Below are 14667 nucleotides of genomic sequence, written 5' to 3' on the forward strand. Positions count from 1 at the left end.
TAGAAAAAAAAATATAACCTTTTAAAAAAATTGAGCAATTATCCTCCCTCATGTTTTTTTTAAAAAATAGATGTGTGTGTGTTGAGTATCTTTTGATAATTCTGCTTAATGTATCATTTTGTAGCTCAAATATATCATATATGCTCAATTTTTAGTGACATGAATTGTTAATTTCATCAAATATTTGAGATTTTTTTAGTAAGAATATTAAGATTAGATTTTAAGTGATTGTTAATTTTATTTTTTTAAAATGTTTAATTTTGGCAGGTTGACTATTCTAACACACATCATGTGGTGAGTTGAGTTAGCGCAAGGTTTTTCTAGCCCTTTAAATTAGTAGAACACCCCTTCCCGACCCATTTGATGGCGGGCTAACGTAGGTCAGGCCGTCCTGTTTTGACATCTTTAAATTTATATGTACTCAACTAATTAGTTAGATTCAAATAATTTTCTAAATTGTTGATTTAGTTTCATGACATTTATTTTAGATTTATTATATTACTTTAGAAAAATAATAGTTGAGAGATATTATCAATATGGATTATATCAAATGATTGAGTTGGAAAAAAAAACAAAGCGTTTGGCCTAAAAAACAATTAATTTTGGATGCCTTTTTATTAATTAATTGTATTCGAAAATGTTGAGATTGAGTGATGGATTTTGCTGGTTATTTGCAAAGAAAATGTCAAAATAGCTGCAAGGCAGTGGAGGAAAACTTCCACTCCCATGTGGAGCATGGAGCATGCTGGTCAAGGAACCAGCTCGAGGAATCGAGATTGAAAAGGGAGGAATAATGAAGAAATAACTATCTCCAACAATCATTATTTCATTTTCTTATACTAGAATCCTTTGTTTTCGACGTCTAATCGAGAAGATTTCCTTAGAAGTTGGATTTTTCTGCAGCTTAGAAGATTTCCTTAGAAGTTGGATTTTTCTGCAGCTTTTTAACTTTCTAGCATGTACCGGTGCCTCGCAACAAAATTGTGCAAACATATTTTCCACTACTTCCTTCAAACATGAATTTCTCGTTGATGGCGTGATTTGAATATGATAAATGAAGATTCTATACACAATCAACATGATATTTAAGATACATGGAATATTGATCGATAATAAGTGGTGAATGGGTCATCCACAGGATATCACCAGACAGCCACAGAATAAAATGCTATAAAAATTTGCAACTTTAACAGTGAAATGCTTCGTGTATCACTTTCCAACCTAAAACAGATTACTATCTTCTTCTGTCCTGAGTTGTTACCATTTAGGTCGTGGTTGAATTTGGAGATTGATTTTATTCTCGAGGCATGCTGGAATGTTCTATCATATACATTTTGTCATAACAGAGAACCGTCGAACCAACTTGTAGTTTGGACTTTATTAGCTCTAATTATATCTATTTATGCCAAATTTGACAGAAATACGTTATACTTCTGTAAGTTAAAAATAAAATTTTAGAAATGATATGATATATAATTCTTTTTTTTTTTGGAATAAAAATCATTCATATTTGAGAGTGGAGGGTAAAAGGAAATGAATCCAAAGAAAATTATATGAAATGAGAACATATAAAGTTAAAAATGAAGCCCAACTTTTCACATTTGCTGCAATATTTTGTCTTCCAAAAACAGATATTCATAGTTCTTTCAACCAAACTCAAGTTAGCATTATCTTTTTTTCCTTTTGACAAATATGCCATGTTCTTTATGTTTAAACACAGTCTTCAATTTTGCCCAAAAATTCTCAATTTCCTTTTCTTCAGATTCCTCCCTGACCTGCCCAAATATTTTCTTCCTTTGCCTTTCTTCAGAACTCTCCCTGCGCAACCCCACTATTTTCTTCAGCCGTAAAGCATTTGTCCAGAGAAACTGTGCCATACGATAATCTGGTAAGCTCTCACTGAATGACCTAAACCGGACTTCTTTAAGATGAGATACAATACAGGATGGCAAAGATTCCACCTCATCATAATCATAATCATCCCAGCACCACTGTAAAAAGAGATAACCATTAATACAATAATTTTTGACATACAAGGATCCAGACCAGTTGGGTACAAAATAAATTTTTTAAGTTAGTTTTGAGAAACACTTGTAAAATTTAATTAAGGGAACAAGAAATGATTGTCTGTGCTAGATACAATTTACCTAAAGAGGAAACAGACATTTTCTCAAAATGACGAATATTAGGAGGGTGGCAAAAAACTTACCATCTCTAAGACGATCGATTTAAGAAATGGCATAGGATGAAGCAACTCTAGAAGTGCTCCACTGTTGCATTTTGTAAAAACTTCTAGTCGTTTCAGCATATTAAATTTAGGAAGTAGAGGCCTTTGATTAGATTGGACGACAGCCTAATACAGATAAAAAAACGTTAATTAATGAAAATAAGGGTCCTCTTGTGAATTTCATCGAGCCATGAAAAGAGTGTTAGTCACCGAATAAACCAAAGAGCAAAGAGGAATGCTACAAAAATAAGAGTCAGACTCAAGCTATGTGAATTGTAAACAAAAACCGCCTCAATTGCTCCACATGACCCTGGCTTTTTACTTTTAAAGAATACTAATCACAAGACATTCACTTAACCATATGTATTAGTCTTGTTCATAACAAGTCTTCAGTAACATCAGAAATGTAATCAATGTTTCAGATGCAAAAATACTTCAATATTATATTTCTTTGCATTTATCATATTTTACAATCTCGATATTGTGAAGTTACCTTTTCATCAGTAATCTTTTGGATTGGGATCAAGATGTCTCCAATGCGTTAATCAGGAAGCACATAGATTAATTTTCCTTTATTCTTGGGTGAGAGTAACAATTAGGTGATGACTAACAACGTACCATCTCAAATAACGAAAGAAACGTGGTTAGAGAAACTAACCTCAACAACCTTCCCGGATATTTTCAAATGATTTAGACCACAGAATCCTTTAAATAAGAGCCCAGCCTGTAATCCTATCTTTCTAATTAAGTGAATATCATCATTGTAATAACTTCGAAAATCAATGGTTGCAGAAAAAACTGATGTCGCACTAAAATCAAAATCCTCAACAAATCGACCAACAAATTCACACTTCACAAGCTTGGCTTTAGAAAACTTGATCTGGCATTTATCTACTTCAAGAAGATATGAGTAACATATCACCTTGAACATACTCAAGGCTGGGGCATTGATTTCCACAAGATTCACTTTTAACCATTCGCAGTTTTGTAGTTCAAGCGTTTCCAGCACTGGAAAATCAAACACCAATTTTCTGGTACCGGGAACACACTCACCTAGAAATTTAGTTCTGTCAAGATACAAACTTTTAAGACTGGAAAACAAATTCTGGTATGAAACTCTGAAAAAACAAGGCCATTTTAGTTTCATTGTAGTCAATGACGTGCAACTAAAAAGGCGAGCGGGTAAAACAACATCGTCATCATGATAAACTATTTCCAAATCCGCAACGTTTCTCATTAATGCAGCAGATATCCATGATATCATTCGATGTGCTTTGTACTCAAGATGACACCGAAGACTAAATCTTTTTAAGGTTGAATTCCGAGAAAGAAAGAAGATCCTGTCCACAAAATTAATAAAGCTCGTCTTCCTAGTTTTCTTAAGCACGAACCGCATATCATCATCGATGTCTATATTGTAAATTCCAGTCCACTTGTGTTCCCAATCCTTGGACAAAACACAAGTTCGTAGAGCATCTTTGGTGGGCAGGCGGGACAGAATTCGACTAGTAATACATTCAGGCAAATAACTGATGATATCCTCGCCATTGTTTTCATCATAAGTGATTCTTCGTTTCTTACTTTGATTGCTGTCAATCAGAAATTGTGTACCCATAATTTCAACATTCAACCTGAAATACTAACGAAAACGTGTAAAGAGGAGGGAAAAATGGCTAATCCTATCATGCATCCCAAGAATCTAGTAAAATGGCACAAGAGATGGCGGCGGCATCTTGGACAAATTCGCATTTCAACAAAAAATGCTTGTAAAATCTATATTTTTTTCCTTCAAATAGAGGTACTTCGACATCAGATAGTAATATATTTTGAAACGTCAGGAAGCAAAAAAAAAAAATTGTAAAATTAAACTATCGAGTCCAAACACAAGAACGTGAAAACAAAAATCTACGGAGGAAAACCCTAAAATGGCATATAAACGTGATTGTTTTAGCTTTTACCTGATGAACTAGAAGTGCCCTCTGCAATGCGCATCAAAGGTTTGCTGCTGGAAGTTGTGGCTTTTGGCTTCCAATTGGATTTTTGTTTTCCGAATAGAATTAATGGACCTCATAATCGAATTTGCTGAAGTTTTGCGATTATTAAAAATAATTATTAATGATTTTTTTTATTAAAAAAAAATTAGTTTTATATATTTCTTAAACTCGTATTTTACGTTAGTTGAAGTGAGATGATGGTTTTAATTCTACAAAAATGAATGTAATAACAAGTTAATATTAGTGGTGTGCTGTCGTTAACCACCAAATTAATTCCTACTCTTTTAATTAAAAACGAGTGTAATTGTGAGTAGGGTCGAATCCACAGGGAACGGTAGATTTATTTCTTTTGATAATAAAAATAAAAAGAGGTTGGATTTGTTTATGAATTAAATAAACTAATTAACTAAATTTATCAACGAAAAGAAAACAATAAATTTAAATGACAATTAATCAACTAGATTAAAGTAAAAAATTTAATATGAGAAAGATCTGATTTAAGGGAATTCTACTATTTAATTATCTCACTGTTCATCGGCAAACAAATAATTTATTCAAATTGTTCCAAGCAATTAACCTTAGAATTCTAGTGATAGCCGCTAAAATCCTTGTGTTTTCCTAATTTAATTGACCAAACCCAGCATCCAGTCAAAACTTATCAACTGGGCACGATAGCGTTCCATATTAATTAAAAATAGCATTTTCGTTTCGTGAAAACAGTTAATTCTAAAATCTAACAACCGAGATAGCTGCAATGGGAAGATTTAGTTCCGTCGATTTATTTAGATTAAATATATTATGATAGCACAATACAACTAATCTATGCTACTCATGTACCAATCATTTATGACAATTACGGATCAATAAATTTATGGTTAGCAGTAGAAAATCATACATCGAATTAAATTATCAGATTAAACGATATACAATATTCATATTATTAAATCATAAATCAACAAATACTTGGAATAAAAAGAATATTAACTCTAAGAACAAATGCCTCACAGTGATAAATTAAACAGTAAAAAATATCCCTTAAATCAGAAATAAAACTTAGTCTTGCCGCCCTTTTTCTCTTCTCTTGTGCGTGAGTTGTGGAGGAAGAAATTGGAGAGAATTCTCTTTGTTGCCGCCTCCTCTTCTCGTGAGATTGGTGGATAGATAATTGATGCCGCCTCTTTCTTGATCTTGCGTGAGTACTGTGCTCCAGAGAAAGAAAAAATGGGCCCCCAAGACATTAAAAAAATAATAACCTAACACTAAAATCTAATCCCTAAAAGTTAAAGATATTAGGAAATATCCACTAAAAATATAGAGTTTTTTCCAAAAAACTCTATCTTTTATTTCTTCTTTGATATGAAAATTTCTCATCTCACTAGACAGCCAAGGAATCGTCCCTAGGCGTGATCACGCCTTGTCCAAAAAATGTTCTGAATTTTTTTTTCTGCTCCACTTCTTCCACTAAGATCATATCGGCAACTTTAATTGTGATGTAAAATCACTCTTTTTAGCCCAGATTTATCGCGAGAGGAGAAAACTTCCTCCTACAATAATATCACACGAAAATGTGTCAATTAAGCACGTTGGAAGTGATAACAACGAGAGATATGACAACAAAAAATGCAACTATTATGAACCTATCAAATCTCCCACACCTAAACCATGCTTGTCCTCAAGCATAAAAGAGTTCAATTCATTATCTCAACTCATTATCATCTTTCTGCTTCATTCACTTGTCCGCAAAATATTTTTTTTTCATGCACTAAAGCAATTTAGTTTTTGAGCATCTAACTACCAACATCATGAGCAATTACTTCCATCTGAATGTGTAGAAATAAAAAATGCATTGAGTCCAAACACTCCTCACAGGATTCGCTCATTTCACTCGTAAGTGTCTAGGTATGTATCAAGGAGCTCTCATGTCAAAACACTGAAAATTTTACCATGAGCTTGCAAATATATCACATCCTCTACCAAATGAATGGATTAAAATGCACAAACAAGGGCTGTAAATGGGTTGTACCGTGGCTAGAGGTCAGGTAGGAAAAAAAGCACAATGGGTATACGGAATTGAAGAAATCATACGTACTTTTCACAAAGACAATTGCATCCAAATCATAACATCTTCAATCTCATTATAAAATCCAAGAGCATTTATCATTATTATTTTTTTTCTTCTCCTTTGCTCTTTGTTTTATTTTTTTTTCTTTTTTCTTTTTTTCATTCCGCCTTTTCATTTTTTCTTTCTTTTACCTTTATTTTTTTTTCCTTTTGACAACGACTCCGAGCATTAATCACTCGATCACAACAATTTGCACTTTCTTGGCTCAAAGCGATGCTAAATGCGAAAAATTTGTATAATTCTCCAATTCAGGGTTCAAATAGAAGGATAACCAACAAAAAGGGATTTATCATGGCTTGTAATGCGGCTATTTTCCAACAAATAGGCTCATGCTCGAACTTGGCTCACTAGGGGTAATTGAATCAAGGTAGGCTCAAAAGAACGGCACTGATGATGCGAAAGAAAACGGTTTGAACCTAATGCCCTTTACTTTGTTTATGCACTAATCCATCACAAGGTATCAACAAAGACATGTATAACAATGCAAGTTCTAGAAAAATCAACAATGTATGACTAACACACAATCAAGAAAAAAAACGGAGCATGATATGATGATTGCTCATAGGCCCAAAGCTCACAAAAAAATGGTATGTGTGGTAGACCCCATACACTTATCATTTCAACACATCATCCAGAGCAACTACGCATAAATGTAGCAGTAAGAATGCAAAATTAGTTGCACACAAAGAAAAATCGTTTTTTTCCCCATAGACTTGCATCAGAGGCATTCAATCAAATGAGAGAGATAACGAATAAACACTAAATCCTTTATGGATCAAACAAGTTCACTCTACCATATTTTTTATTTTCTCTTTTTTTTTTAATTAAACATGCCCAAAAAAAATGAGAAAAATAGAAAGTGAAAATAGAAATAAAACTATATACCCTCCCACACCTATATGTGGCAATGTCCTCAATGACAAAAAAATTAGATGCACAACATAGACAGTAAAAGCAAGCAAGGGCAGTTAGAGAACTCCCCTGAAAATTGTTGGCAACGTAAAGCAAGGCGTCCTATTGCTATGGTGGAGGGAATGGTGGGTCGAATCCCATGTGTTTGCAAAATGCAAGCTGGTTTTGTTCCATACAGTGCAAACGATGGGTGATCTCATCAAGCTCCACGTCAAATCGTCGGCGGGGAGGTGCGGACGAAATGGGTGGAGGCTCACGTGAATCCAAAGGCTCCGGCGAGTCATCTGATTCATAGTGGGTGTGGCTGGAACGTGCCTCTGCAGTACCTGGTGGACAAAAAGTGAAAGCTCCATGGAATTGTGCTATTAGTCCCATATTTTCTAAACAACGCAGATCCAAAGGCTCCATAGAACAATCTACATGAAGGTTATTATTATTGAGATCAATCAAATTCAAATTAACAGCAAGGGCAGTGATCAAAGACCCAAGAATCAGATGACGTTTGTGCGCAACCACACTAACAAATTGTGAAACTAACCAGTAGCCGAGGTTCACTTTAATTCGGTTTTGCATACAACACAGGAAAAAAAACTCAGCTTTCGTCAACACACCCGCAGAAAACTTACGACCCGAAAAAGTAAAAGCCAAGAATCTATGAATATATTTCCATGCCGGATTATGTAGATGATAATCTTTGGATTTACTTGGGTCGTAGTCGTTTTGTGTGGAACAAGCCCGATAGAAAACAATGGGATTAAATTGATCGTGAAAATCACATGCACTAGTCAAATATTCATCAGTGTGTGCAAAGTCTTCGGTGATAAAACCGAAAGCAAGATTAAGTTCAGTAATCGAAAAGTGAAAAGTGCGACCCATCAATCGAAAGAGGACTATCCCTGGGCTGGAAAGCGTGAAATTGTCAGGTTTTGTGAATTCGAACGTTGCATAAAACTCACGCACAAGTTCAATATAGGCAGGGCAAGTGATTGCAAAGTAAGGCGCCCACCCAATATTGTTGATTAACTCAAACACCTCATTTCGAATATTTAAAACTTCCAAGGTCGGGTGATGAATATACTTGCAGGGGATGACTTGTTTTTGACGTAGAGCCTTATACCTATCATTTTTAGTTTTTCTAGTAAAGGTTAAATGTCCGTGTAAATCCGAATCGGCAGGTGGTAGGACGTTCATCCCCTTTCCCATTCTAGCCCTCTTTCGCCCTGACGAAGAACTCGGGGTGCCTACTTTCTTATTCGATGCTTGAGAATCCGGTTGCATTCTATCAACAATTTATAGACTCCACACAATTATACCACAACCAACGACAAACACGTGAACAATCACAAATTAAACCAGTATAATAGGTGCACACAATGATACCCAATTGACAACGAAACGAATAAGTTAACAAATCACCATCTAAACACATATAATCGAAATAAGAGAGGTGTCGGAGAGATATGACCTAAATTGCGTGGTGGCTGTGCGAAACTGAGATGGAGGTCGGCGACAGTGCGCGTGCGGTGGACGAGCGGCAGTGGCGCGCCGTGCGCGAGCGGCTGTGGGCAAGCGGTGCTGCAGACTGGTTGGGGCGAGAGATTGAGGTGCGAAGGACGCTGGAGAAAGAGGCGCTGATGTCGCTGGAATTGCAGAGTGGTGGTGAGCGGCGGTGTTGCCGGTCGAACGGCGGTGGAGATCGAAGGAGGTGAGGAGACGACCAAAGAAGCACCTGTAAGAAGTTTGGGAAAGATATACGAGAATAGGGAAAGGAGAGGGGAAACACGATTGCAACCTGATTTAATGAATTTACCAAATCAAACCCCCTTTTGTATTGTGTGATATTAGAAGAGGTGTTTGGGTAGGGCGTGCTCACGCCTTAGCCGAATACCTCCTCTGTGTTTTGCACCAAAAAAAATTTTCTCTTTTTTTTTTGTTTTTTTATTTTTATATTATTTTTTTAATAAAAAAATTGATAATAATAAAAAAGGGCAGAGGATGTGTTCAAACAGGGCGTGATCACGCCTTGTCGAAATACATCTTCTGTATTTTGCACCTTAAAAAATGATAATAATAATAAAAAGGGCAGAAGATGTGTTCAAACAGGGCGTGATCACGCCTTGTCGAAAGACATCTTCTATATATATATATATATATTTTTGTGGTTTTTTTATAAGGCGTGATCACGCCCTATAAAAAGACCTCTTCTGCACAAAAATAAACCAAACTTATAAATATGAAAAGAAACAAAAAAAAATTGGGTTGCCTCCCAAAAGCGCAATTTTTTTACGTTGTTATGCTCGACATTTTTCGTCCCTTTAAATTCCCGAATAGTGTGGTTTTTCCAACTCAAGTTCGAGTATGTTTGCCACACTTTCATCCTCGTGAAACACTTTCAATCTATGTCCATTCACCTTGAAAATTTTATCAGTATCCAAACTCTTGATTTCCACTGCACCAAAAGGGAATACATGAGTAACAACACACGGTCCAAGCCATTGGGAACGAAGCTTACCTGGCATGAGCTTTAGCCGAGAATTGTACAGCAGCACTCGTTGGCCGACAAAAAAGTGTTTTCGCAGAATCGAATTGTCGTGAAACAACTTCGTTTTCTCTTTGTAAATTCGTGAATTCTCATATGCTTCCAATCTTATCTCCTCCAACTCTTGTAGTTGCAACTTTCTCAACTCGCCCGCTTCTTCCAAATTCATATTACATTGTTTGAATGCCCAATAGGCTTTATGTTCAATTTCCACAGGCAAGTGACACGTTTTTCCAAGACTAACCTGTAAGGAGACATCCCTATGGGAGTTTTGTATGCCGTCCGATAGGCCCAGAGTGCATCATCTAGACGAAGGCTCCAATCTTTTCTTCCCGGATTGACGGTCTTTGCTAGGATAGACATGATCTCCCGATTGGAAACTTCGGCCTGGCCGTTCGTTTGTGGATGATAGGCAGTGGCCACTCTATGATGTACCCCATATTTTTTCAACAAAGCTTCAATTGTGCGATTGCAAAAATGGGTTCCTTGATCACTGATTAGCGCCCTTGGAAAACCAAACCTACTGAAAATGTTAGATTTGATAAAATCTGCAACAACCTTGGAATCATTAGTCCTAGTGGGTTTTGCTTCCACCCACTTCGAAACATAATCTACTGCCAACAATATGTAAAGATAACATCTTGATGAAGGGAATGGTCCCATGAAATCCATGCCCCAATTATAAAAAATATCACATACAAGAATTGGGTTTTGGGGCATTTCATTTCTATGGGACAAAGATCCCGTTCTTTGACATTATTCACATCTTTTACAAAACAAATAAGCATCCTTAAAAAGTGTCTCCCAATATAAACCACAATCCAAAATTTTCCTAGCAGTCCGTTTCGGTCCAAAATGGCCACCACATGCATAATTATGACAGAAAGTCAAGATCGGCTTATGTTCAATTTCAGGTACACAACTCCTAATAACTTGATCAGCACAAAATTTCCATAAAATGAGGTTCATCCCACACATTATACTTTGTCTCACAACGAATTTTCATTTTACGAGATTTACTAAGATCATTAGGTAAAATTCCGGTAACCAAGTAATTAACTATGTCTGCATACCATGGATTCATACATTTCACTTGAAATAGCTGCTCATCAGGAAAAAATTCGGAAACAGGCAAAACATTATCTTCGTTCACCAACCTACTCAGATGATCAGCTACTGGATTCTCAATTCCTTTCCGATCTTTGATCTCGATGTCGAATTCTTGGAGTAAGAGTATCCACCTTATCAACCTCGGTTTTGACTCTTTTGTTGTCAACAGATATTTCAATGCTGCATGATCAGAAAACACAATTACTTTAGAGCCTAGCAAATATGACGTGACTCTTCTTATCAACTTTCTGTCCTAGAACAGTCCCCACAGCGTAATTGCTCGCATCACACATGATTTCAAAGGGCAAATTCCAGTCAGGTGGTTGGATGATAGGCGCTATGGTCAAAATGTTTTTTAGCTTGTTAAAAGCCTCCTTGCAATCTTCTCCAAACTCGAAAGGTACATCTTTTTGGAGCAACTTGGACATCGGTAGAGCAATCTTTGAGAAATCCTTAATAAACCTGCGGTAAAAACCTGCATGTCCAAGAAACCTCGAATTCCCTTAACGTTAGTGGGGTAGGGTAAATTTGTGATTAAATCAACCTTTGCTTTATCAACCTCAATACCCCTAGAGGAAACCACATGTCCTAACACAATGCATTCGGTTACCATAAAATGACACTTTTCATAATTCAAAACCAGATTGGTTTCCATGCACCTTTTCAAAATCTTGGACAAGTGACTCAAACAATTGTCAAATGAATCCCCATAGACAGTGAAATCATCCATAAATACCTCAATACAGTTTTCAATATACTCTGAAAAAATACTAAGCATGCACCTTTGAAACGTACCTGGAGCATTACAAAGTCCAAAAGGCACACGTCTGTAGGCAAATGTTCCAAAGGGGCATGTAAAAGTTGTCTTCTCCTGATCCTCCTGAGCAATGACTATTTGGTAATAACCTGAAAATCCATCAAGAAAACAAAAATAAGTTTTCCAGCTATTCTTTCCAATGTTTGATCAATAAAGGGTAAAGGAAAATGATCTTTTCTAGTAGCTAAATTAAGCTTTCGAAAGTCAATAACCATACGCCAACCATTTTGCACTCTTGTCGGTACCAACTCATCATTTTGATTTCTTACCAAAGTGATACCTGTTTTCTTTGGTACGACATGGATCGGACTCACCCATTTACTATCCGAAATAGGATAGATTATGCCTTCATCTAAAAGCTTGAGAATCTCTTTCATTACCACTTCTTTCATTACCGGATTCAGTTTTCTTTGTAATTCTCTTACCGATTTGGCATCATCCTCTAAACGAATTCTATGCATGCAGATGGAAGGGTTTATGCCTTTGATGTCCGCCAATGTCTAGCCAATTGCGGTCTTATGTTCTCTGAGAATTGTGGTTAATCTCTCTTCTTTCTCTTCAGTTAACCTCTTCGAGATGATCACAGGCAAAGTTTCATTGTCTCCCAAATAGATATACTTCAAATGATCTGGCAAATCTTTCAATTCCAATTTGGGTGCCTGCAAAACAGAGGGTAGCAATTTATTGTGAGGGATGAATATGTCAGTTTCTAAATTTGGAACCACAGTTTGTGATTCCTCATCAGTTTCCGAAATTTCCCCTCATAAAGATGAGGGGATAATTTCGATAGAGGTAACTATGCATCGAGGTCTCATGAGTTCTTTACTTTACTTAACTGTTGGTAGAACTGATATTATGTGTGCAGTTTGCATTGTGCAAGATTTCAATTTGGTCGAGCCGTGCTGAAATCTTGAATATTTGAGTTTGACTCGTTTATAAATTTTATTTAACGAATTTATTCATGGCTCACGATCTTATTCGAAAGTTTATTGAGCCTAGACGGACTTAATAAATATAAATTATAAATTTAAATATTCCTTAAATTCATTAAAAACAAAGTTATATATTTAGAGAAAAATAAAATATTTTTATTAAAATTTATAATTTTATTCTAAGAAATAAATTAATATATTTGTTTATATTTTTATAAGCAAAGTGTAAAATCTAAAAATCAAGTATCAAAAATATAATTTTTTAAGTGATGACTCGTGAGCCTACAAACGTACTTGTTCACGAGTTAACGAAACGAATATTGTAAAGCTTGAGTTTGATTTATTGATATTAAATCAAGTTTCGGATATCTCACAAGTGGCTTGGTTTATTTACATCCCTACTAAAAAATCTCATTATCTTGCTTCTAAACATATTTTAAAATATCTAAAAAAAATCAGAATGTCAAATTATGGCATCCAAAAGATTCCAAATTTAATTTAATTGGATATTCATATACTGATTATATAGAGTGGATATTAGACATGAAAAATACAAGCGGTTCATGCCCATTTTTAGGTGATCGGCTAATATCTTGGTTCAGGAAGAAACAAACCTGCATTGCTACATCAACAACAAAAACTGAAAATTCGGTTGTCGAAATTTGTTGTTCAAAACTTATTTGGATTCAGAAGCACTTACAGGACTATGGAATCCAAGATTCTGAAACGTCATCTTCTCCGATAAAAAATTTCTATTACGATCACATTCAATCTAATATTGCATTCAAGAACCAAGCATATTGACATTAGATATCACTTTATCATATATCATATTACGAAGAAATATATCAAATTGGAATATGTATACTTAACAGCAAGTTGTTGATATCTTCACCAAACTACTATTCGAAGCAAAGTTTCCCTATTTCACAAATATTTTGGGATTAATTAATTTATCTTGATTGTTTTTTGGAATGTATGTATGTTTTTAGGGGGAATCACGTTTGTGTGTTTAACATAGTTTTGCATTATAATGCTTTACTTATTACACTGATAAAACATAGTGGTCAACTGAAATGAGATATCTTCTGAACTTCATCATTTCTCCATCTAGTAGCCCTTATTACATAGTGTAATTAGATTGAGAGTAGATCTCATGTGAGACCGTATCACGGATCTTAATCTGTGAGACGGGTCAACCCTACCCATATCACAATAAAAAGTAATACTCTTAGCATAAAAGTAATACTTTTTCATGGATGACCCAAATAAGAGATCCGTCTCACAAATACGACCCGTGAGACCGTCTCACACAAGTTTTTGCCTTAGATTGATTTATTTTCATTAAATCAACATTTTGAACAGCCGATGATTATTCTTTTAAAACTTTTAAATTTTTAAATGTTCAAATTTTTGAATTCCAAAACCATTAATTTATTCTGTTAAGTTAATCTATATCTATATACCTATAAAAGTGTGGATAAATGGTATTGTTTTCCAATTGTGCAATGACAAAATTAACCTTCTATATATACTTCAAAACTAGAATGTAACTCCTATATTAATTTTATCAAATAACTCATCTTTATACTACATTTAAATGTTTTATCCTTTTAATTTTCTCTCTACATTTTTTTCCATTGATTTTATTGTAATTTTGTAATTATATTTTTAGTGTAATTTTTAATTAAGTAATAAATTATAGTATCACAAAAAGATATATAAAAGTTTATTTCTTTTGTTATATTTCAAATTTTAATGGTAAAAATCATACCAATAGTTTAAAATCTATATTTAATAATTATTATATGAGTTTATTTGATATTGACTATGTAATCTTATTTGAATGTGTATTTCTTCACATATGCTAAATTTATTTATTATTTTAAAACTTATTTAACAAGAAAATTAATAGTCATCAATGTTAGTCTATGAAAGATCGATATATAGAATTTATTAGCCATGATATAGAATTGTAAAAATAAAACGTAAAAAAATTATTTAGAAGGCTAAC

The 14667-nt window shown here is 34.6% G+C and overlaps 1 protein-coding gene across 11 annotated transcripts in view; it reads right to left on the reverse strand.

The window, feature by feature from the left end:
- Nucleotides 1–1663: 1663 nt before the first annotated feature.
- LOC140808595 (F-box/LRR-repeat protein At4g14103-like) overlaps nucleotides 1664–14667 on the reverse strand; it is a 32141-nt gene continuing 19137 nt past the window's right edge. The window contains exons 1-5 of one of the 11 annotated variants that reach the window (XM_073165701.1): nucleotides 4186–4318; nucleotides 3150–3858; nucleotides 2886–2951; nucleotides 2210–2353; nucleotides 1664–1991 (exon numbers count right to left, since the gene is read on the reverse strand). In XM_073165701.1, coding sequence (XP_073021802.1) covers nucleotides 1668–1991; nucleotides 2210–2353; nucleotides 2886–2951; nucleotides 3150–3842 — 1227 coding nt within the window. In that variant the 5' untranslated portion in view covers nucleotides 3843–3858; nucleotides 4186–4318 and the 3' untranslated portion in view covers nucleotides 1664–1667. The other 10 variants (XM_073165702.1, XM_073165695.1, XM_073165697.1 and 7 more) reach the window with 10 other exon arrangements.

This window comes from Primulina eburnea, chromosome 13 (assembly GCF_022965805.1).
Source record: "Primulina eburnea isolate SZY01 chromosome 13, ASM2296580v1, whole genome shotgun sequence".
Lineage (NCBI taxonomy): Eukaryota > Viridiplantae > Streptophyta > Magnoliopsida > Lamiales > Gesneriaceae > Primulina > Primulina eburnea.